The 24,248-nt window shown below is 41.2% G+C and overlaps 2 protein-coding genes and 1 non-coding gene across 3 annotated transcripts in view; all 3 read right to left on the bottom strand.

Moving 5' to 3' along the window:
- Positions 1-24,248, bottom strand: part of ASIP (agouti signaling protein) — a 96,160-nt gene that overhangs the window by 12,396 nt on the left and 59,516 nt on the right. The window lies entirely within an intron of this gene.
- LOC133045321 (small nucleolar RNA SNORA73 family) lies at positions 2,313-2,512 on the bottom strand. The gene has a single exon (XR_009690196.1). It is a non-coding gene; the product is annotated as a small nucleolar RNA SNORA73 family (small nucleolar RNA).
- On the bottom strand, positions 13,677-14,150 carry LOC133044454 (ubiquitin-like). The gene has a single exon (XM_061125838.1). The coding sequence runs from the start codon at positions 14,068-14,070 to the stop codon at positions 13,837-13,839; it is 234 nt and encodes a 77-aa protein (XP_060981821.1). The 5' UTR covers positions 14,071-14,150; the 3' UTR covers positions 13,677-13,836.

Genomic DNA, 24,248 nt, shown 5'->3' with positions numbered 1-24,248 from the left:
GTATGATCTTCAAGCTAAGAATGGTTTTGACATTTGTAAAGTGTTCTATTAAAAAATAAAAAAACAACAGGGAATTTCCTGATAGTCCAGTGGTTAGGACTCTGTGATTTCACTGCTGAAGGCCAGGGTTCAGTCCATGGTTGGGGAGCTAAGGTCCTGCAAGCCTTGAGAAGTGGCCAAACAACAACAAGAGACCCTATGTGGTCCATAAAGCATAGAACATTTAGTATCTAGCCTTTCACAGAAAAAGTTTGCTGACCCAATCTAGAAAGTGAGACTCACAAGAGGCTGTTAAGCAAGCATGAAAGATCTCACATGACACAAAGAAGATCCCATGTGCTGCAACGAAGACCTGACACAGATAAATAAATAAATATTAAAAAAATAATACTGAGAATTCCTGCATTGAAGTGAAAGGATACTTGGGAAATGTGACTTAGAAAAGAAGTGACTGGAGTTTGGGGGAGATTAACTGAGACCCACTGTGCATCACTTCCTCTGAACACCAGACAATGCAGGAATTATCACCATCACAGCAATGAGCAGTTCTAATATACTAGCCACTGCACAACAGGCAGGAAGGAGAAGTCACCAGGTACCATCTCTAGACTAATTCAGGTTATAGTGAATTCCAAGGTTTAATTTTTTAAAGTTTCCTTTGTTGTACAAGCAACTCTTAAGGAATAAGCTGAAAATACAGTTTCTTAGAATCTATAAAACCAGACTGAGCCTGGGAAGGGTGAAGTCTCAGTGAAATTAATCTTATTTGTGTATTTGTGGGAGAGGGTAAGAACCAATATTCCTTGTACCAATCCTGGAAGAGATTGTATATTCTAAATATAATATACATCCATAATACCAAGGTGTATTATGATCCTTGGGGTCAGATTTTCTTTTTTAAATTCAGGATTTTGTGGATTTTAGAAAAACAATATCTTCTATATACCATATTAAACCACATATATGGGGTCTAGAAGCACCCATTATAAATATATTGATGCTTCTGAAGCAAAATGGTGTGAATATATAAAGGATAAACAAAGTTTGAGAATTGATTTGCATCAGTTCAGGACAGATTTTGTTGCCAAATGAGTTAGCAAAGGAAAAAAAAACAACAGTTTTCAGAGTTGGGGGACTTTGCCATTTCAGGCAATGGGTTAGGAACCTATACAAAGCCTTGGTGCTATGAATCCTCAACAGGGAACACACACTCCATCTGTTAATACAGGATCGTAATGCTGACGGCAGTGACCTGTGCAATTGCTTTTCTTAAGAGTAATCTGTCCTTCCACTCTGTAGTAGTGAAGAATGTTCTTTGATCTGATGGTGGTATCACTGATGGCAATTCTTCCTCTTAAACTCATCATCTGCTTTAAGTTACTGGTTAGGACTTAAGATGAGTTTCTCTTCAGTATGTGGATATAAAGAATCCAGAAAGGGGAGTGAGGTTTCTTGGATATACCTGCCATTTAAGAGACTGTGTGCACCCTCAACTCATCTGGGCCTCTGCTTTCTCATCTGTGAAATGAGAGGAGAGAACTGTATGACCCAGTACACATTACGAGGCACAGAGTACAACTTGAATACAGATTTGTTTAATGGATGAAAGAATGGAAAGACCTTTCTATTTTAACATTCTATGAATCCATAATTTCTAATTCCTGCTTCCTGAACTTTGGGGAGGTTAAGTAGTCACACAGAGAAGGATTTTGTAAATGCCACTTGTGTACCCTTAAGAGCTGAGGGATTTATAAATGCGTTAGTGTGACTGAATCTGATTAAAGTCTAGAAAAGAGGGCATGAAAAGTCATGGCTAAATGTGAGTGGTGTATACACCTCAGGAGTGTTGACCTGTGTTTGTGCATGTGTGTGTGCACACACTTGAGTACTAATGTGTAAGGGTTGATTGAGGGGCTATGGGAGACAGCAGTGTCCAGAGCATCTCTGTAAGGTAGGGAGATGGTGTATCAGTATTCAGTGGGCACTGAGTGTACGCCAAAGATATCCCTTAGCTATGACACTGGGGATAAGTTGACACCTTCCTCCTTTAGGTCAAGGCCTTGGTCCCCAGAGGAAAGGAAAGAATTGTAATGTCCCAGTGCTGGGGGATGGCTAACCGCCTATTGGGACAGAGGTATAGTGAAAGATGAGAACTGAAGAACAGGTGAAGGCAGCAGAATCTTCTTGAAGACTGCAAGCAATATTAGCTGCTGTCCTAACTAGGTGTTCATGAGGTGCAGTCCTGACAGCCTGCTCTGGGCTGTGCTGGTGGCACCTGGGAGGGGAGCCAGGATTTTTTTTTTTTTTTTTTAAGATGTTTCCTGAATGGTTTGTCTTCTCAATCATTGTCCATAGGACTCAGAGAAGCTGTAGGAATATGCAGGTGCAGATGCAATGCCCGGCTTCACCTCCAACACTGTGGGAAGGGACTGCACATCACAGGGCAGGGTCCTATGCTCCTGTACACCACTTAGAGCCTGGGGAGAGTGACCTCCTGGGGTATCCATGCTGGATGTATTTGAATTTTTTTTACAAGCATGTTACCACTTTGTAATAAGAAACACTTTGATGCTTTCACACTGTGGTGTTGGAGAAGGCTGTTGAGAGTCCCGTGGACAGCAAGGAGATCAAACCAGTCAATTCTAAAGGAAATCAATCCTAAATATTCATTGGAAGGACCGATGCTGAAGCTCCAATAATTTGGCCACCTGATGCAAACAACCGATTCACTGGAACAGACCCTGATGCTGCGAAAGACTGAAGGCAAAAGGAGAAGGGGGTGACAGAGGATGAGATGGTTGGATGGCATCATCAACTCAATGGACATGAATCTGAGCAAACTTCGGGAGATGGTGAAGGACAGGGAAGCCTGGCGTGCCACAGGCCATGGTGGCAAAGAACTGAACACAACTGAGTGAACAACAACAACAACAAGAAACAATAAAGGAGGATAGAAATAAAATATTAGAAGCTGTTTGACACAACATCAAAGGAATTTAAGAAGCTGGACAGAGAGTTATATTTGTTGTGTGATAGTGAGCCTAGGGAATTTGCAAGACCCTCCTCCCCTTTTGTACCTTAAATTCAGCATGCAATTTGCTCTCAGTACCTACTGCTGTTGTCAGTAAAATGTAGGGCTTTCTCATGGCACATCTTCCTATTACCTGGGGCTCTTGCTCTGCCCTGGAACACGCTCAAAGCCTGTTACTCTTCTCGCTCATAGCTACAGTTTCTGACATGCCAAAAGCTGGGAGAAGCAACACTTAATTTTTGTTGTGGTTTAGTTTCTCAGTCAAACTAGCTGTACCAAATACTGAGGGTCCGGACCAGAGGAGTAATATCTCTCATTCCTAGTTACCTAGATTCCTCACACCAGATGTTCAGCAGCTGCAGAAGGATCCCACTGCCTTACACGTTTCATCCACCTGGGTGGTTGGTGATGTGCCTGGCTGGGCTGAGCATGGGAGGCTCCACTAGGGCTACTGACCCATTCCTTAATGTTTACCCAGGCTTATTAGTGATGAAAATTTCTGGGGTAGCAGGAGAGTGACAATATGCTCTACCTACTTAGTTAACAAGAAGAACAGCCAATCAAGCAACAAATCCTTTTTGAATGCCATGGGACTTGACATGAATCCCTGTCACTTCTCTCCAGGGGAGTTAAGTAGTGTCTCCTCCCTAGACACACTGTATTATAATAATTTGTTCATTTGTCTGTCTCTTCTAGGCTGAACACTCATTAATGGCAGAGCCTTTCCCTTACTCATCTCCATGCCCATCGCCTCCCTGCTACCCCTAGCTTTAATGCCTAAGCTCGGCACAAAATAAGCCCTCAATAAATGTTTCTCTCAATTGAGTCAATTTACTATACGCTCAATATAAATGAATATGGGAATTCCCTGTCAGTTCAGTGGTTAGGACTCAGTGCTTTCACTGTCATAGGCCTGGGTTCGATCCCTGGTCAGGGAAACTAGGATCTTGAAAGCTTACATGGTGCAGCCAAAAAGAAAAAAAAAAAGACGAATAAAGGGTCCCTAGAAAAACAAGTCCCTGACTTTGGATGGCAAACAAACAAATAACTAACAAAAAAAGGAGGAGAGAAGAAGTGCTAGAGTTGAGGTACAAGTGAAAGAAATGCCTCAGGTAGGCAGAAAAAAGAGTGTGGTTAAACTGCTCAGGGTCTTGGGTGACTTCATGGATTATTGTTGACCTCTGATTTCCTCAGCCTCCTTCCAATATTGGACTGTAGCTCCTGGAGTGCTCTGACATTCTGTGCTGCTCTTGCCAGTTCTTCCCTCTTTCGCATGGTTCTATTTAGCACACAGCCTCTGCTGTCCTTCCCCTTTGGCAGTCTCCTTGAATTTCCTGCCCTAGAGAGAGGCTTCCTTTTATAGCCGTCAGGCCACTGGTAGCCAAATGTGCACTGCCAAAGCCAATTACTGAGATTTCCATCCTATTTTAATCAATTATTTGGCTAGAGCTTTTAAAAAAAAAAAAATCCTTATTAGAGTATAATTGCTTTACAATGTTGTGTTATTTAGGTTGGTGCAAAGTATCTGCAGTTTTGCATTGTCTAACTGTGCTGTTTGATATTGGAATACATTCTTAAATAAATGTGATTATGTTACACATCATTTTAATGCACATTTCTTGTATATTTTTTGGCTAATGACTTATTACTTGCTGTTTATTTTATATTTATTTTAGACTAGGGAAATGATGTCTAGACAAGAAGTAAGTTCAAGCAATGTTCTTATTTGAGTTCAAAACGGTACGTAAAGCAGCAGAGACAACTTGCAACATCAACAATGCTTTTGGCACAGGAACAGTTAATGAACGTACAGTGCAGTGGTGGTTCAAGAAGTTTTGCAAAGAAGACAAGTGCCTTGAAGATGAGGAGTGCAGTGGCTGGCCATCAGAAGTTGACAACAACAACTGAGAGCCATCATTGAAGCTGATCCTCTTACTACAGGAGAAGTTGCTGAAAAACTCAACATCAACTGTTTTACGGTCGTTCAGAATTTGAAGCAAACTGGAAAGGTGAAAAAGCACGATAAATGTGTGCCTCGTGAACTGACCGAAAATTTTAAAAATCGTCGTCTTCTCTTATTTTATGCAACAATAATGAGCCACTTATTGATTGGGCTGTGATGTGTGACAAAAAGTGGATTTTACATGACAACTGGCAATGACCAGTTCAGTGGTTGGACTGAGGAGAAGCTCCAAAGCACTTCCCAAAGCCAAGCTTGCACCAAAAAAAGGTCATGGCCACTGTATGGAGATCTGCTGCCTGTCCGATCCACTACAGCTTTCTGAATCCCAGCAAAGTCATTACATCTGAGAAATATGCTCAGCAAATGATGAGATGTATGGAAAACTGCAATGCCTGCATCCAGCATCGTATAGAAAGGGCCCGATTCTTCTTCACCACAACGCCCCACCACCCATTGCACAACCAATGCTTCAAAAGTTGAATGAATTTTGGTTTCTTCCAGGTATAGGCCTAGTAGTGGGATTGCAGGGTCATATGGTGGTTTTATCCCTGGCTTTTTAAAGGAAACTCAACCCGGGTCTCTATAACAACCTAGAGGGGTGGGATAGGGAGGAAGGTGGGAGGAAGATTCAAAAAGGAGGGAACATATGTATAGCTATGGCTGATTCATGTTAACATTTGGCAGAAACCAACACAATTCCGTAAAGCAATTATCCTTCAATTAAAAAATAAATAAATATTTTAAAAATTAAAAAAAAAGTTGAATACCTTGGGCTACAAGTTTTGCCTCATCCGCCATATTCACCTGACCTCTTGTCAACTGACTATCACTTCTTCAAGTATCTGGGCAACTTTTTGCAGGGGAAAGGCTTCTACAACCAGCAGGAAGCAGAAAATGCTTTCTAAGAGTTTGTCGAACCCCGACACATGGATTTTTTATGCTACAAGAATAAACTTTCTCACTGACAAAAATGTGTTACTTGTAATCATCCCAATTTTGTTTAATAAAGATGTGTTTCAGCCTAGTTATAATGATTTAAAATTCATGGTCCAAAACTGAAATTACTTTCTCACCAACATAAATGGTTTCTACTGTACAGCAAATGGAAGCAGCCCTACATATACATACATCCTCTCTTTTTTCGATTTCCTTCCTACTCAGGTCATCACAGAGCACTGAGTAGGGTTCTCTGAGTTATACAATAGATTCTCATTAGTTATCTATTTTATACATAGTATCAACAATGTATGCATATCAATCCTAATCTCCCAATTCATCTCACTCCCCCTTCCTGCCCTTGTACATGTGTTTGTTATCCACGTCTATGCCTCTATTTCTGTTTTGCAAATAAGATCATCTATGCCATTTCCCTAGATTCCACATATATGCATTAATATGTGATGTTTGGTTTTCTCTTTCTGACTTACTTCATTCTGTATGACAGTCTCTAGGTTTATCCATGTCTATACAAATGACCCAATTTTGTTCCTTTTTAAGGGCTGAGTAATATTACATTGTATATATGTCCTGCATCTACTTTATCCATTCCTCTGTTGATGGACATTTAGGTTGCTTAGAGTTTTTCTCAAGAAGCCAAATCACACAGTGGAAAGATCATTAGGTCCTGCACATCCAAATTAGGTTGGTGGCCTGGGGTTGTGGGAAGTAGTCAGTGACCTGAGTCAGGGGTACAGGTGCCAAGTTCCTGATCCTCTTCCAAGGGATAGTTCTAGGCGTTTCCTTACAATCTCCTAACACAATGGGGAGACCATTTTCTTTCTCATTTCTATCTCATGGGATGAAAGTTACCAGTATGCTGCCTAATATGTGGGGTTCTGTGCAAAATAAAAATGTGGAGCCAGTTGCTAAAAAGTTAAGAATTTCAAGGAACACCTTAAACTAAGCAAGCATGAGGGCCTCTAAGCATGACGCCCTATGCAACTGCTCACATGAACACTCACGAAACCATTTTTGGTTATAAGAAAGAGAAAGCTGATACTAATAGTGTGACATGGTGGCTATAAAGAAGTTTCTGAGAAAAAACAAAAGTTTGTGGATTAGGGGAAACATTAAATTACACTCAGTAGTTTCAGCAGTAAGTTATATAATGTAAGATTGCTTCTAGACATTCCCTGCAGCTGTCTATGCTCCAGGCATGAGACATCTTAATGGAGCAGAGGCCAAAATGGAACATGAGATATTTTAATGGAGCAGAGGCCAAAAATGGACATAGTCCAGCCCTGCTAGGAATTCACTGTGGGACTTCTGGAAAGTTACTTTCTCTCTGTGGGCATTTTTTCTTCACCTGTACTGTCAGGGAATGTTTGACGGGAGGATTCCTACGTGCTGTCTCTCATGAGTCCTTTGTCCCTCTTCAAGCGGAACAGCACACTGCTCCCAGGGACTGAGGTCATTGTGTGAGGCAGGCTTGGGTCTCCTTTAGTAAACATTTTCTTTATGACAAAACTGTTTAGTCTTGCTCCCCTTTCTTGAGATATGGATTGTCTCCTGACCTTGTGACTAACATTACCCCTTGTTCCCTTGGTAACGGTTGCTATATGTTTGGTTTTCTGATCTCTATCATTCCCGAAAGAAGTTTCTTGTGCCACAGCCTATATATACTCATAGAAAAATCATTAAGGCACCTTTGCTCCATCAGAGCTTAGGTCCCCGTGTCTTTTTTGTCTCTCTCTCTCTCTTTCTGGCTGACTCTCTGGAGTGTGGAGACCCGTCGTGCTCACTTTCCTGCCCGGGCTTTTAAGACCCTCTCGAGAAGGCACTTTGTGCCTTTACCCCCTTGAGAGGGTGCCTGGTGCCTTCATGAGCGATTTAAGTCCTGTGTCAAGGGCTTTGTTGGTCCTCTGCGTAAACCAGGGAATATCAGCCTCTTTCTCTCTTTTACTTTCTTATCGTTGACTCCGTACCACCAGGTTCCAGTCCATTAAAGGACCACAACACTGTACAAAAACAATTTGAATTAGATGGTTAAGGTCTCTTCTAACTCTGACTGTAAGCATCTATGGAGGAGGCCCCTTTTGTCTTGTCACTTTAGCAAAGCTATACTGTAACTAACCTTAAGCCAGGCATCACCACCACCATGATCTACTCATCTCCTGCCCAAGCACACTTTTTACATCTTTTGATCACATAATACCTTGCCTAATCTGTCGGTTCTTTCTGTAGATCAAAACACTAGAAATGAAGAATAAGTAATTAACAGATGAGCAGATCTCTTCCCTAGTCTTCCCTTCAGTAATCTCATAAATTATATGAACAAGATATTATCTAAAGAAAGATCACAAGAGGTCAACAAGCCTGCACACCGGGGATATGGCAATAAATGTGGTCCCCTATCTCAATGATGAATAGATTACTTCCCCTTTTCCCTTAAAAAACTTCCATGGCCTAGCAGAATCTTCAGAGTTGGCTTTTGGGGACGTGAGTCCACCTTCTCCCCAGAAAGCTGGCTTTCTGATTAAAAGCAACATTTTTTATTTCTACCAACAATTGCTTCTCAAATATTAATTTTTGAGCAACAAGCAGCCAGACCTGAGTTCAGTAACATAACCTGCTGTGAATCCATATGAGCAGCATCCCCTTCAGAGAGGCTGCAACACATTCTGTTGAATATTCCTTTTGATGGTAAGAATTTGCCCTCTGAAAATAAATCTGATTTCAGGAAGCAGATAATGATTTATAGCCAAGTCTAGTAAGGATAGTAATATATGGCCTAAATCAGGAGAATTTATAATTAAAAAACAATTTTCATTTTAAGCTGACACATTGGAAGGACTGATGCTGAAGCTGAAACTCCAATACTTTGGCCACCTGACGCGAAGAACTGACTCATTGGAAAAGACCCTGATGCTGGGAAAGATTGAAGGCGGGAGAAGGGGACGACAGAGGATGAGATGGTTGGATGGCATCACCAACTCAATGGACATGAGTTTGAGGCCAGGCGTGCGGCAGTCCATAGGGTCACAAAGAGTCAGACATAATTGAGCAACTGAACTGAAGCTGACACAACCAGAATTAAGATAGCCTGTTGAGTGTTTTTACTCAAAATTGTAATTCTGAGAGGCTGTAAATTCATTATAACGTTGCAAGTTGCTTAAAATATCTTTAGAATTCTAGACATTCTAAAGGCAATTTAAAAGTTACACAAGAAAAAGCACCATATAATTTAATAATCAAAACTTTTATTTTGGAATGGAAACCTGTTTCAGTTAAGGACCAGATACGCACCCAAAAAGTAATCAAGATCCTTAAAGAAGCCTCCTTTTAAATTGGTCTTCTATTTTGAAAAACATATTTAGAAGAGTGTATAAAATATTAAACTCACTAGGTTTTAGAATTAATGAGAAGAGGGAAATTCCCTGGTGGTCCAGGGGCTAGGACTCTGTGCTATCACTGATGAAAACAAGGGTTCAAACCCTGGTTGGGGAACTAAAATCCCACAAGCTGCATGGCATGGTGAAAAAAAGAAAAAAAATAATAATTAATGAGAAGAGAATTAAACAGGCGGGGCTTTCCAGGTGGCACTAGTGGTAAAGAACCTACCTGCCAATGCAGGAGACTCAGCAGACTTGGTTTGATCCCTGGGTTGGGAAGATCCCCTGGAAGAAGACATGGTAACCCACTTCAGTATTCTTGTCTGGAGAATCCCATGGACAGACAAACCTGGCAGGCTGCAGTCCATAGGGTTGAAAAGAGTCAGACACGACTGAAGCGACTTAGCATGCAGCACACACAAAATAGTCAGAAAAGGAAAGTACAGAGGAGAAAGTTAGGTAGGGAGGAAAAGTTGAAGAAATATAAGAATTATGGGGATTGGAGCAAGGGGGTAAGTGAAACTCTAACTCTATAATTTTTTTTGGAAGAATGGAGTCTTAACCACTAGACCTCCAGGGAGTTCCCTCCGTAATTTGTTTTAAATGAAAAAGACTTGAAGCAAATATAGTAATAAATATGGATGACTCTGGGTGGAGGTTACATGAAATTCTCCATGTTTAAAAATATTCTCACAATAAAAAAAAAAAAAAAAAAGGAATTGTAAATTGTACTGTGGTCTGGTCTCTCTCTGTATCTGGTAGATCACAGCCCTTTGAGATGCTGATTAGATTCAGAGTTCTTAGAACTTAGACTTTCTAAAGAGTGGGGCAATTATTTATAGCCAAGCCGAGATTTGATTTTCTCTCTGAATGGGCTGTTTCTCTTTAAAAAGAATAAAGCATCCAACTCACAAGACCAGGGTTGTGACTTAGTGTTGCTTATCCCTAAGGGGACTCCAACTTGCCCAGGTCAGGAAAGAAGAGAAGGAAGGAAAAGTTAGCACCATCAGCATCAATGAGAATCAGTCATTGTCAGATATGGGTTTATGCTTGACCTCCAGCTTTTCTCTCTACAACCTTGGGTGAAAAATAGGTAACAAGCTATGGGCAGAGTTGTGGACTTGTACCTTCTAATCTGAAAAAAAGGGCTTCATTCCCCTTGTTTATTTTATGCTATTTTTTTCATTTTTGGCTACACCACATGGCTTGTGGGATTTTTAGTTTCCCGACCAGGGATTGAACCCGACAGCACAGATTCTTAACCACTGAAACGCCAGGGAATTCTTCCACTCATCTTGTTTAGAATGTCACAGCCATTCATCATCTCCTTCTCCAAATCCTATACTTCCCTTCAGAAGCCTGTTTAAGTCTTGCGTCCTCCAGGCCCGTAGCACTGGCCTATTTCTGGGTTCTTGCCTTCAGCCAAGCAAGATGGGGCCCTCTACTTGGGGATTGCCTATATTGTCCTCTCTTAAGACTTCTATGGAAAGCCAGTCCCACCCTTATGTTGCTCTGAATCCCTCTATCTGCTGATCCAGGCCTCAGAGTCCACAATCAATGATGTCTCCAGGTAATGTTTTCCTTCAGACAACCTCTGTCAGCTAGTCTGAATTCCATGTTAAAATAGAGAGGGATAATTCACAAAACAGAATTTAAGCCACATTCTGCCTCAAAATATCTTCCCTTAACTAGTCAGATTCCATAGCATGTCTTATGGGCTATAAGGATCAAGTGCAAATGCTCTCGGTCATGGTTAAGTTGGTAGCAATTAGCACTCCCGGATTAGTTTTCTACTTTCCTATCTAAGGGCAGACCTCTGAAGAAAGGAAAGAAGAAGCAAAGAAAGAAGGGTTCGAGAGAGTTTTCAGGCACTGTGTTAGGAGGGTAGATTCTGCTGAGGGTGAGTGCGAGACCCTAAAAGAGAGAAAGAAACTTATGAAAATACCTGGAGAGCCCTGGTCACAAATTTGGCTCTCTTCTCAAGATTTCATCTTGTGAATGAGTTTGAAGAAAGATACTTTAGGGACTGAGCCCAACCTTCTGAGGGATCCTTTAATCACCCTCATCTAGACATCCAGGCAAAACATTAGAAAGACAAGGCCAACTGAGCATGAGGAATTCACTTAACTTCTGAAGTTGTTTGCTCTTGTTCTCTGTCTTTGGTTAACCTAGTTACCAAAGCTAGGATAGCTTTGATTAGCAATTCAGCAGATTCTGAACCTCTGGGACTGTTGCCTGGACAACTGTAAATGTCTCTTAATTAACATCCTGTCTTCATTCTTGTCTTGTTTCATCCATTTCCAAAATAGCAGAGAGATTTTTTTTTTTGAGGGGTAGGGAGAGGGGGAATTAAAATCACATCCCCTGCTTAAAGACTTTAATAGTTTCCCATTGCTCTTCAAATAAAATCACAAATTCTTATAAGGCCTTGTTGTTACTGTCTCTGCCCTCATCTGATAGACTCTCCCACTCAATTACTAGGTTTTAGACATATTTTACTCCTTCTACCTTGGCCCTAATGTTCATTCTCTGGTCTTGAACTTGATTCTTTTAGTTCTTCACCTGGCTGGATCATTGGCAATCTTTGGATCGCTGTACAAATATTGTATGTACAAATGGTGGTCCTCCTTTGACCACTTTATCTAAAAAGTGTCCTTCCTTGGTATTTATCTGTCTCATCATCCTATTTCTTTCATAGCTTTTATCCACAATGTAACAATTAATAATTGTTAATAATAAATATTTATTTTGTATGGACTTTCCTTTTCTTGTAGAATTTAAACTCCCTGAGGGCAGGGGCCTTGCTATCATATTCGTTTTGTTGCTCCCACTACCCAGCAGTACTTGGCACAAAGCAAGGCACTCAATAAATACTTGGTAAATGAATGAAGAGAAAAGAAAGCCAGCAACAGAAAATCCTCAGGTTTGTTGGTCTCTCTGGGCCAACAAGACTGGAGAGCTGTCAGATTTCATATCATATCAGATTTCAGTCAGATGGTAATTTCATACTTTTTTCCTTGGCCTTTGTTTTGTCATACTGGGGCTTAGACAACCCTTAGATTGCATTAGCATCCCTTATCTGACTGCTAAGATATACTCAGGACTATGGCTTTTCTCAGGGCTCCCCTGGTGGCACAGACAGTAAAGAACCCGCCAGCAATGCAGGAGACCTGGATTCAGTCCGTGGGTCGGGAAGATCCCCTGGAGAAGGGAACGGCTACCCACTCCAGTATTCTTGCCTGGAGAATTCCATAGACAGAGGAGCCTGCAGGCTACCGAATATGGGGTCACAAAGAGCTGGACGCGACTGAGAGACTAACGCTAACTCACTGTGGCTTTTCTTCATATCTTTGATCTTGCATTTGGAAAGAGGGGTTTCCTGGCTGTCCGGTAGTAAAGAATCCACCTGCCAAAGCAGGGGACACTGGTTTGATCCCCGTTCTGGGAAAATCCCATGTGCCGTGGAACAACTAAACCTGTGTGCCACAACAAAAGAAGCCGCCACAATGAGAAGCTGTGTACCACAACTAGAGAAAGCCCATGCACAGCAACCAAGACCCAGCACTGCCAAAAATAAAAGAAATAAATAAAAAATTTTAAAATAAAAGTAAAAGAAATAATCTAATTTATGGATAAAAATGACTAAGGGGAACTGAGATGAGGATATAAGAACCACAGGGCTTTAGCACTGAAAGAGATCTTAGGAATCATCTTGTCCAGGGAACCTTAACCGGGCTGTGCATTCGGGTTGTCAGGAGAACATTTTGCTCCTTTGCTAACAGTACTTTGTTAAGATATTATTTCTATACAGTAAAATGCACCAATTTTAAGTATCGAGGTTGATGAATTCTAACTTTATACACTTGTGTAACCACCACTCAGGTCAAGACATAGAACATTTCTTCCATTCCTGAAAGTTTCATTGTGCCTCTTTCCAGGCAATATCCATTTTTACTCATCAGAGGTAACGTCTATTCTGACTCCTACCACCATAGATTGATTTTGCTGGTTTTCGTACTCACATAAATGGAACCACAGGGCGTCCCAGGTGGCTCAGTGGTAAAAAAAGACCTGCTAAGCAGAAGACGCAGGTTTGATCCCCGGGTCCAGAAGATCACCTGGAGTAGGAAATGGCAACCCACACCGGTATTCTTGCCTAGAGAATTCCATGGACTGAGGAGCCTAGTGGGCTACAGTCCACAGGGTCATAAGAGTAGGACATGATTGAAAAAAAAAAAAGAGTAGGACATGATTGAACGACTGAGCATGTAAATGGAATCATACTGAATGATGATTCAGCTTTTGTATCTGACTTCTTTTGCTCAATATCATGTTTTTGAGGCTTCATTCATTTTTTTGTTTTTGTTTTTACCATGCAAGAAAACTTTTATTAACATTTTGAACAGGTTCAGCTATTACTGAAACCGGTAATCTCTAAACTTAAATTGGGGTAAATGGCTAGAGTGCAGAACGATGCCATCATTGGGCATTATGAATAGAAGACTGAAGAATTAACAGCCACCCCTCAGATGAAGGACCAGGTGCAGGGTCGACTCTTTCTGGATGTTGTAATCAGAAAGAGTGCAGCCATCTTCCAGCTGTTTGCCGGCAAAGATGAGCCTCTGCTGGTCAGCGGGAATGCCTTCCTTATCCTGGATCTTGGCCTTCACGTTCTCGATGGTGTCATTGGGCTCCACCTCCAGAGTGATGGTCTTGCCGGTCAGGGTCTTCACGAAGGTTTGCATTTTGACCTGTGAGTGAATGCGAAGATGCCTCAAATTCAATCACGCTGCGTCGCCTCCAAGACGATACAGGAAGCCAACAATGCCAGTCGCCTCTCCATTTTTTTGTATGCATAAGTAGTTTGTTCTTTTTTTTAATAGCTGATTAGTATTCCACTATAAATATACCACATTTGTTCATCCATTTTCTCATGGAACTTTTACAAAACGTAAACGCCAAAGCCTGTCCTCATCTCACTGAATCTAAACTTCCAGGGATGGAGTTTGGGAGACATACTTTCAATAAGTTTCTAGGCAATTGTGATGTACAGCCATGTGCGAAAACACTGATTTTGTCCATTCACTCTGGTTCTACAGATAAGAAAACTGACAGCAGGAAAGAAATTTCCCAAGCAGACACTTGAATCAGTTGAGTCAAGCTTAGAACATTTTCCACTGTGCTACTCTTTTCCTTGGAAGACAAGTCAAGTTGCTAATTACTGACAAGGGCAGAGACGTGAGTCATAAGAGCTTCCATTTATCGAGTACCTGTTATGCACTAGGCTCTGCTCTAGGCACATGAGTCCAGCTCTTTGTGACCCTATGGACTATAGCCAGCCAGGCTCCTCTGTCCATGGGATTCTCCAGGCAAGAATACTGGAGTAGGTTGCCATTTCCTTCTCCAGGGGAATCTTCCTGAACCAAGGACAGAACTTGAGTCTCTTATCGCTCCTGCATTGGCAGGCAGGTTCTTTACCACTAGTGCCACCTGGAAAGCTCCTATAGGCACATTATGTACATTTAATCCTCTTAACAATTTGTGTATCACAGCTGAGGACACTGAAACCCAGAGCAGCCCAAGGGACAGAGGTAACATGTGACAGAGAGAGGAGTTGATCCCAAGCCTTCCCAACTCCAGAGTCACACAAGAAGGTTGGTACTTTAGCCTGAAGTGAAAAGAAGGAAAATTACAAGCTGCTTGGTTTGGTGGTCTTCCATTCTGGTCCAGTCCAGCTTGCTAGAGTAGTTCAATTCAGCTCAGTTCAGTTCAGTTGCTCAGTCGTGTCCGACTCTTTGCGACCCCATGAATCGCAGAACACCAGGCCTCCCTGTCCATCACCAACTCCCGGAGTCCATTCAAACTCATGTCCACTGACTTGGTGATGCCATCCAACCATCTCATCCTCTGTTGTCCCCTTCTCCTCCTGTCCTCAATCCTCCCCAGCATCAGGGTATTTTCAAATGAGTCAGCTCTTCACATCAGGTGGCCAAAGTATTGGAGTTTCAGCTTCAACATCAGTCCTTCCAATGAACACCCAGGACTGATCTCCTTTAGGAGGGACTGGTTGGATCACCTTGCAGTCCAAGGGACTCTCAAGAGTCTTCTCCAACACCACAGTTCAAAAGCATCAATTCTTCGGCATTCAGCTTTCTTCATGGTCCAACTCTTACATCCACACATGACTACTGGAAAAACCATAGCCTTGACTAGATGGACCTTTGTTGACAAAGTAATGTCTCTGCCTTTTAATATGCTGTCTAGTTTGGTCATAACTTTTCTTCCAAGGAGTAAACGTCTTTTAATTTCATGGCTGCAATCACCATCTGCAGTGATTTTGGAGCCCCCAAAAATAAAGTCTGTCACTGTTTCCCCATCTATTTGCCATGAAGTGATGGGACTGGACACCATGATCTTAGTTTTCTGAATATTGAGCTTTAAGCCAACTTTCTCACTCTCCTCTTTCACTTTCGTCAAGAGGCTCTTTAGTTCTCCTTCACTTTCTGCCATAAGGGTGGTGTCATCTGCATATCTGAGGTTATTGATATTTCTCCTGGCAATCTTGATTCCAGCTTGTGCTTCTTCCAGGCCAGCATTTCTCATGATGTACTCTGCATATAAGTTAAATAAGCAGGGTGACAACATACAGCTTTGACATACTCCTTTTCCTATTTGAAACCAGTCTGTTGGTCCATATCCAGTTCTAACTGTTGCTTCCTGACCTGCATGCAGATTTCTGAAGAGGCAGGTCAGGTGGTCTGGTATTCCCATCTCTTTCAGAATTTTCCACAGTTTATTGTGATCCACACAGTCAAAGGCTTTGGCATAGTCAATAAAGCAGAAATAGATGTTTTTCTGGAACTCTCTTGCTTTTTCTATGATCCAGTGGATGTTGGCAATTTGATCTCTGGTTCCTCTGCCTTTTCTAAAACCAGCTTGAACATCTGGAAGTTCACGATTCACGTATTGCTGAAGCCTGGCTTGGAGAATTTTAAGCATTGCTTTACTAGCATGTGAGATGAGTGCAATTGTGCAGCAGTTTGAGCATTCTTTGGCACTTCCTTTCTCTGGGAAATATTTGCTACAGTAGAAATGAAAACAAAACAGTGTTCACCCCATTTCTCAAACTGGTTTTAGAATTCCTTTAGTTCTGTACACTCAGTGCTCTATCAGTGAAAGTGGTTGACTGGCCGATTGATTGACTAAAAATGCAGCAGCTAAAGGGAGGGTGATGTATTCACTTAATCACTAGCTCTTCCTTCTCTATTGTCCCTGGTTGGGGGTGGGGACTTTGAATGCTGCCAGCAGGTCTGTCAGAGATGTTCTCCACAAATGGAAAGCTAATTTTCCAAAGTGGGGAGGGCCTTGACTCTTTCATCAGGGAGTAAATTGACCCTAGCAATCAGAGAGACAAGAATGAGTCAGAAATACATTTGCTAGTTGAGATGCTGAACCTTGAGTCCTGAGAGACTCCAGGACTTCAGAACCTGGAGTTTTTCAACAACACACTGTGTTTTTCAATAATGAGGGAGTCTGGAAAGTATAAGGGATGACTGGCTGAGGAAAGTGGAGACCTGGCTTTTGTAGCTGGTATGGTTGGGGGAAGCAGGATGGGAATAGATAGAAGGAAGAGAAAAAAGCTTGTGGATACTTACAAAGACTCTCTCCCTGACCAAAGTTTAGTTAAGTTTCTCTGAGCCCTCTTTTTAATTAGGCCTTGACTTTGGCCCTCCATTCTTTGACCTGCATAGCTCAGATTTTGCAAGAATCCTGTTAATTTAGTGAGAACCCTCCCCCCACCCTTGATATATGATCACTCAATATCTAATAAAGTTTTTCATCCCCCACCTTTGATGTATAAGCCTGCCTTTTGCAAGACTCCTGTTAGGTTAGGTTAGCAAGAATCCCCTTATCTTTGATGTCTCCTCTTAGTAATTTTCCATCCTTTGATCCTCTCCCTGTCCTCACTGGCTAAAAATTCCCAACTTTCCTTGTTTGTATTCTGAGTTGAGCCTGATCTTCCTCTCCTATTGCAACATCCCTATGGCCACAGTCTTGAGTACAGTCTTCTTTACCATTTTAACCAATATTGGAATAAACAATACCAAGATGACTTGATCTCTTGGGCTATATCTATACACATAGACTGATTTGACTATTGTGACTGAATTGACTAGTTTAATTCTTATGCCTTACAGATGACAAACAATAATATTCTAATAATATTCTATTATTAGAATAATAATATTCTCATTCTCTTATTAGAATACTAGTATTCTAATAATATCATTGGGGCTTCCCTGGTGGCTCAGAGGTTAAAGCATCTGCCTGCAATGTGGGAGACCTGGGTTCGATCCCTGGGTCGGGAATATCCCCTGGAGAAGGAAATGGCAACACACTTCAGTATTCTTGCCTGGAGAATCCCATGGACGGAGGAGCCTGGTGGGCTACAGTCCACGGGGTCACAAAGTTATTATATTTTTATTATATATTATTATATTATATTATTATTCTAGAATATTCTAATATTCTAATAATATTCTGGTCTGGGTTTTACGTGGACAGCCTGCTTCAGGACTCTTCTGAGACCAGGAACCATGTGGCAGGCTCGGGCTCTGCCCAAGAGGCTCTGCATTAGAATTCTAGAGAAGGCTTCATGCTGTGCTCCTCTTCAAGAAACAAAAGGACACAAAACATCTTGGCAGCTGCATGTCAATGTGAAGTCTGTCTGCTGTTCTACTGAAACAGGATTCAAGAGTTCCAGTTGCCAGATAGGCATTCCCACAGTATATAAGGAATGCAATGCTGTTAGGAGCTGCTAAAATGATTAATCTCCTGACATCATTCCCTTTGGCTTGATTTAACTTTTATCACTCAACAAAGATCACTGTGGGGACTTTACTGATTATGGTTTTACTCTCCAGAAACTACTTCTCTCTCTTCTCTCTGGCCCAGTAATTATGCTGTCTTCTAGTGTTCTGAATTCCTTTCACTTGGGTACTCTTTCCTTGTTGAGCGTGGCCTGAAGCTGGGTGGATGGTCTTCTACAGCTCTCAACAACTTTCCAGCAGAAGGAAGGGAAGAGGCTTTGATGTCAGAAAAATTTCCTGCAGAAAAGGATCAAGGCAGACCAAAGGGAATATACCCGAGCAAACCTTAAGACCATGTGTGAATTAGAGAAACTTTGTGTTTAAACAAAGTAGAAAAGGTTTAGAGACAGACAACTGTGGAACTGTGTTTTAGAATGGGTCAAGATCTCTCAATCTCACAAAGGCCCCTAAAATAGCCAAAGAAAATCCAAAGTGACTCCAATGTTCCACCTCTTAAGCATCCTACAGCCTCTCTGATGAAAATGGCAGAACAAAGGTCCAGTGTTGCTGAAACAGAACAAATGCATCCACAGTTGAGAATATTAACCCGAGCTTTCCTCTGGAATGTGCTGAAACGGGCATCTACCCTGAAAAACCAAACACTTAGAAAGGAAAAGGAAGATTTCAAACAAATGAAGTTTGATTGTCTGGTTTTGCTCTAATAAACATGAAATGAACCAATTCTTCACATGAAGACTGATTTGAAATCCCAAATTCTACTCTCTGAAAGTCATTAGAAATCTGATACTACTGGTGACTTCCTGAAGACATTAAAGAAGCGCTAAAATGTGATTCTGGCGTCAGGGCTGAGATTTTAAAGTATGTCTTTCTGAGGAACTTTTTTCTTTTGCTGCTAGAAAGTGGAAAAAGCAGGGTATAGAGAAATAAGAAGCTACTAGCACACAAAAGTTAGACTGCTTTGTGCTAAACTACTCTGATCCACAAAAATGAAACAAATAAATCTGTTTAGCTTTCCTGAAAATGAAGAAATGAGGGATGACCCACAAAATTCTTTAAACTTTCCAAAGCAACAGTAGCTTTACCCACCCTGAAAGCATATTTAAACTGATAATGCTTCCCCTCAAAAAGTGGAGGCCAAAGGAATTTTGTTCTCACCTTGTAACAGAGCAGGCTGGGGGCTAGCTCAATCCTAATTTCAAGGACAAGAACAAGAAAACAAACAACCCTACTGCAAAAATTATTTTAAACTTCACTCCATCGCACAGGCAGGAAGAGTCTCACTGATCCACAATGCAAAGAAAAAATGTTTCATCATCAGAAAAGCAGCAGTAAATGGAACAGCAGAGCAGGTTTTTGTTTTTGTTTTTACAAAAGTAGAAAAAGTAAAGGGCAGCGCTTATTTTACAGAGGGGCTGTCTAGCCATTTGAAACTTAAACACAGAGCAGGAGATAGGATCTCTGTAGGCAGCAGAAGAAAAGAAAAATTTTTTTTCCTACTTACAGTGTCTTTTATCTCTAAGGGAAGCCAGAGCTGAGCGTCTTCCCTGTCCTTATGTAGCCGAGGCAAGATGTGTTACTGTGAGATTTTTAAAAGACCCCAGAAACTCCCAGTAGCTGGCTTCCCCATTGCATCTCTGCCTTCAGCCAAGCAAAGACTGCCTTCATACTCATTCTGATGGCCACAAGCCTTGTGGTCTGGTCTCCCTATGTTTCTCCCCAGTCTTTGTAATTAGAATTGGTGTTGACACTGAGGTTGGAAAGGGTTGGAAAGGAAGTGGCTGCACTGAGGATACTCATGGGCAGTATTTAATGAGACTTTAATTCAGAATAGATCCCAGGAGAGAGAATGAAGCTTTGCTCTAATGAGTTAACCTGGAAAAATACATCCTGCCAAAGAAGGGTTTAATTCAGCTTCTTTCAGAAATTCTGGGTGGGCTAAGGAGCACTCAGTGGAGAAGTTAAACTCTAGGTAGGCAGATTGCTGAGGCCTAGCCTGCCTTATTAGTAAAGTCTCTTTGGGAACTTTCAATGTTGGTCTCATAATTTAAAAAACAAATTTTCAATAGTTGAAGGGTTGCCCTTCTGCTAACATGATAAGTGATTAGTCTGTGGTTCTCCTCTTCTTCCTCACTTGAGCTTTACTTGAACAAACTGGAATTTACAAGGTCACAACTTATGACCCCTGGGTGATGTGAAGTTTTGAGGTTCTGTAGATAAGAGCAGCTTAATATAAGGCCATGCAGCAAGTATTATTTGTTTTGCTGGGGATGGTGGTGAAAGAATGTGATAGGTAGTGATGATCCCTAGTCGTTCATTGATTTATCCTTATTTGTAGGGACCAACTCTTTTGGTGGTTTATGGAGACAGGGACAATTGGAAAGAGAAGTGAATACAAAGTCAGAAGATGTGGATTCTGTTCAGGTTTTGTTACTTTCTTTCTGCGATCTTGGATAAGTCATATAAACTGTCTGAACCCGCTATCTCATCTGCCTCTCACCCTGGGCTGAAAAGATCAGATGAAACCATGTAGACACCTTGAAAACTGGAGCACTCCATAAATGTGATGGTTTTCTAAATTTTAATTCATTGTATGACCCACCAAGTAAACTCTTCAGATAAATCAAGAGTTCAAATACGGAATTGGGAGGAGACAACATCTTGAGTCTGATGGATACTAGATGATGGGAATCGAGGGCTGTGGAAGATAGAAGTAAGGGAAAAAAATAAGAAGGGGCAAAAAAGGAGAAAAGACATAAAATTCCTAGAGAAAGGCTTGGCTCTAGTGCTGATTGGGCCTTATGACTCTAAAGTAAAAGTGAAAGTCACTCAGTCATGTCCAACTCTTTGCAACCCCATGGACTATACAGTCCATGAAATTCTCCAGGCCAGAACACTGGAGTGGGTAGCTGTTCCCTTCTCCAGGGGATTTTCCCAACCCAGGAATCGAACCTATGTCTCCTGCATGGCAGGCAGATTCTTTACCAGCTGAGCCACAAAGGAAGTCCTATGACTGTAAAATATAATCCTATTTGAATATGGAGCAATGGAATATAAGTGAGCAATCAAAAATTATTTCCTTAAAAGTAATTAACCAACAGGACAAATACAACTTGTCCAGCAGGAAAAAGCCATGAATCTTTGAGGGTAAATCAGGAGGTAAAACTGAATGTATAAGAATGGCAGGATGTAGGAAAGGGTGGTGGTGAGAGTGAAAAGTGCTCTGAAGTCTAGGGACTTGTTTTCTGCCACTGACTTGCAGTAGGCCCTTAAACAAATTACTATCCGGTTGGTTTCCTAATCTATACAGACTGTTCTCAAATCCTAAATGGGAGACGAGACTCAGTGATCTATTTAAAAAATTCCACCTTGGGACTTACTGTGTGGGCCATTGGTTAAGAATCCGCCTTCCAGTGCAGCGAATACAGGTTAGATGCCTGGTTGGGGAACTAAGATCCCACAGCAAGGCAATGAAGCCTGCATGCCACAACTGGAGAGCCTGCATGCTCTAGAGCCCATGCTCCGCAACAACAGCAACCTTGGCACTGCAACAAGAAGCCCATGTGCCACAGATAGAGAAGCCCGAGTGTGCTACAGCTAGAGAAAGCCCATGGGCCGCAACAAAGACCTAGTGAAGCCAAAAACAAAACATCTTTGTTACTTTTATGTGACCTTGGACAAGTCACATAAACTGTTAAATTCACCCATGAGCACGCCCAGTTGCTAAGTTGTAGCCGACTCTTTGTGACCCCATGGACAGTAGCCTGCCATGTTCCTCTGTCCATGGGATTTCCCAGGCAAGAATACTGGAGTGGGTTGCCATGCCCTCCCCGTGGGAAGCTTCCCAACCCAGGGATCAAACCCAGACTCTTTACCACTGAGCCACCTGGGAAACCCATATTCAACCATGTGTTAACCCCCTATTTGTTTCAGAGTTTTAAACAAAGAAATAGAATGTTATAAATATGGCTCCCTGTTCATTTCTCCTTCTTCTCCCAGAGGTAAAACAATCCAACCTGTGTTGGTGAGTACCACTCCCCTGAATATTTTTATACTTCTAGAGACACGATTTTGTAAAAAAGATAACAACAACAAAAAATCCACAGAAATGTTTTGAGGGTTTTAAACATTTACATAAATGTTCTACTCTATGTATCCTACATCTTGATTTTCAGCAATATCATACTATTGAGAAGTAGTATAGCCTGATGGTCAAACACTAAGATTCCAGGGCAGATACCCTGGGCTCATATCCTATCTCTACCATGGCTATCTGTGTGATCTTGGGTAGGTTGCTTAATCTCTCTGAACCTCAGTTTTCCCATATGTAAAATAGGGATACTAACTGTACAAACCTCATAGGGCTTCTGTGAGAATTAAATAAGTTGAAATATGTAAAGCTCTTACTATATACACAGTACATATAGTAAGCGTTATGTGTTTGCTATTATTATTTGAGATTTATCTATGTAGATAATTAAATCTCTAGAAGTATAGATAATTACTACTATACTAGAGTTTTAACTCTTAAATAGTATTTCCTATAGAGTGGGCAGGTAGGTCAGGGGCCATCCTGGATTATAATCTCTTTGTGCACGCGTGTGAGAGATTCTCACAGGGACTTAGAAGATCTCATTTAGGTCTGATCCAGTACTAAAATGTTATGATCAAATGAGACCCCCATTATGATTTAATAAGATCAGACTCATTTTCATCTTTTTAAACCTCCTGGATATGTTCATTTATCAACTAAATATCCATCATTTACTTAGCTGAAAACCAAGAGAAGAATAAAGAGCTAATTTCCTTAGCACGGTTCTGTTAATATTTGAATTTCAAGGTTAATTATTTGCTTGTTTTCATGATAACTTGTCTTCATTAAATTCAAGAATGCTCACAGGTAAGTAAAAGTCTGCTCATATTCCCATGGCGCATTTGATTTGCTTATCAGAGACTTAGAGTTAATATTTCCTTGAACTAATCCTTATAATTAAGGCATAATGATGACTCCTTACAATAAACACCATAAATAGAATCTGTCATTTTTCTAGTTATTCATTCTGAGAACACTAATATTTATAATATACATTACCATATGTGTACTAATAAGCTTTACACCATCAAATGAATAAATATTTAAGATCATTTGGAAATACTATGATTCTTGATTCTGACTTCAAGGTATAAACATTCTTTTCAAGAGGAAACATTCTATTTTCTCTCTGTACCATTCCAACTCTTCAAAAGCAGTAGGGTATGTTGAAAGATGGGCACAATAAAGGACAGAAATGGTATGGACCTAACGGAAGCACAAGATATTAAGAAGAGGTGGCAAGAATACACAGAACTGTACAAAAAAGATCTTCATGACCCAGATAACCACGATGGTGTGATCACTCACCTAGAGCCAGACATCCTGGAATGTGAAGTCAAATGGTCCTTAGGAAGCATCACTACGAACAAAGCTAGTGGAGGTGATGGAATTCCAGTTGAGCTATTTCAAATCCTCAAAGATGATGCTGTGAAAGTGCCACACTCAATATGCCAGCAAATTTGTAAAACTCAGCGGTGGCCACCAGACTGGAAAAGGTCAGTTTTCATCCCAGTCTCAAAGAAAGGCAATGCCAAAGAATGCTCAAACTACCGCACAATTGCACTCATCTCACACACTAGTAAAGTAATGCTCACAATCCTCCAAGCCAGGCTTCAACAATACGTGAACTTCCAGATGTTCAAGCTGGTTTTAGAAAAGGCAGAGGAACCAGAGATCAAATTGCCAACATCCGTTGGATCATCGAAAAAGCAAGAGAGTCCAGAAAAACATCTATTTCTGCTTTATTGACTATGCCAAAGCCTTTGATTGTGTGGATCACAATAAACTGTGGAAAATTCTGAAAGAGATGGGAATACCAGATCACCTGACCCGCTGCTTGAGAAATCTGTATGCAGGTCAGGAAGCAACAGAACTGGACATGGACCAACAGACTGGTTTCAAATAGGAAAAGGAGTACATCAAGGCTGTATATTGTCACCCTACTTATTTAACTTATATGCAGAGTACATCATGAGAAATGCTGGGCTGGAGGAAGCACAAG

This window comes from Dama dama, chromosome 23 (genome assembly GCF_033118175.1).
Source record: "Dama dama isolate Ldn47 chromosome 23, ASM3311817v1, whole genome shotgun sequence".
Taxonomy (NCBI): Eukaryota; Metazoa; Chordata; class Mammalia; order Artiodactyla; family Cervidae; genus Dama; species Dama dama.
The sequence above is the reverse complement of the archived record's forward strand: the minus strand, read 5'-3'. Positions and strand labels throughout refer to the sequence as shown.

Excerpts from the sequence above, each read along its gene's own strand:
- LOC133044454 (XM_061125838.1), bottom strand. The coding sequence starts at position 14,070 with ATGCAAACCTTCGTGAAGACCCTGACCGGCAAGACCATCACTCTGGAG.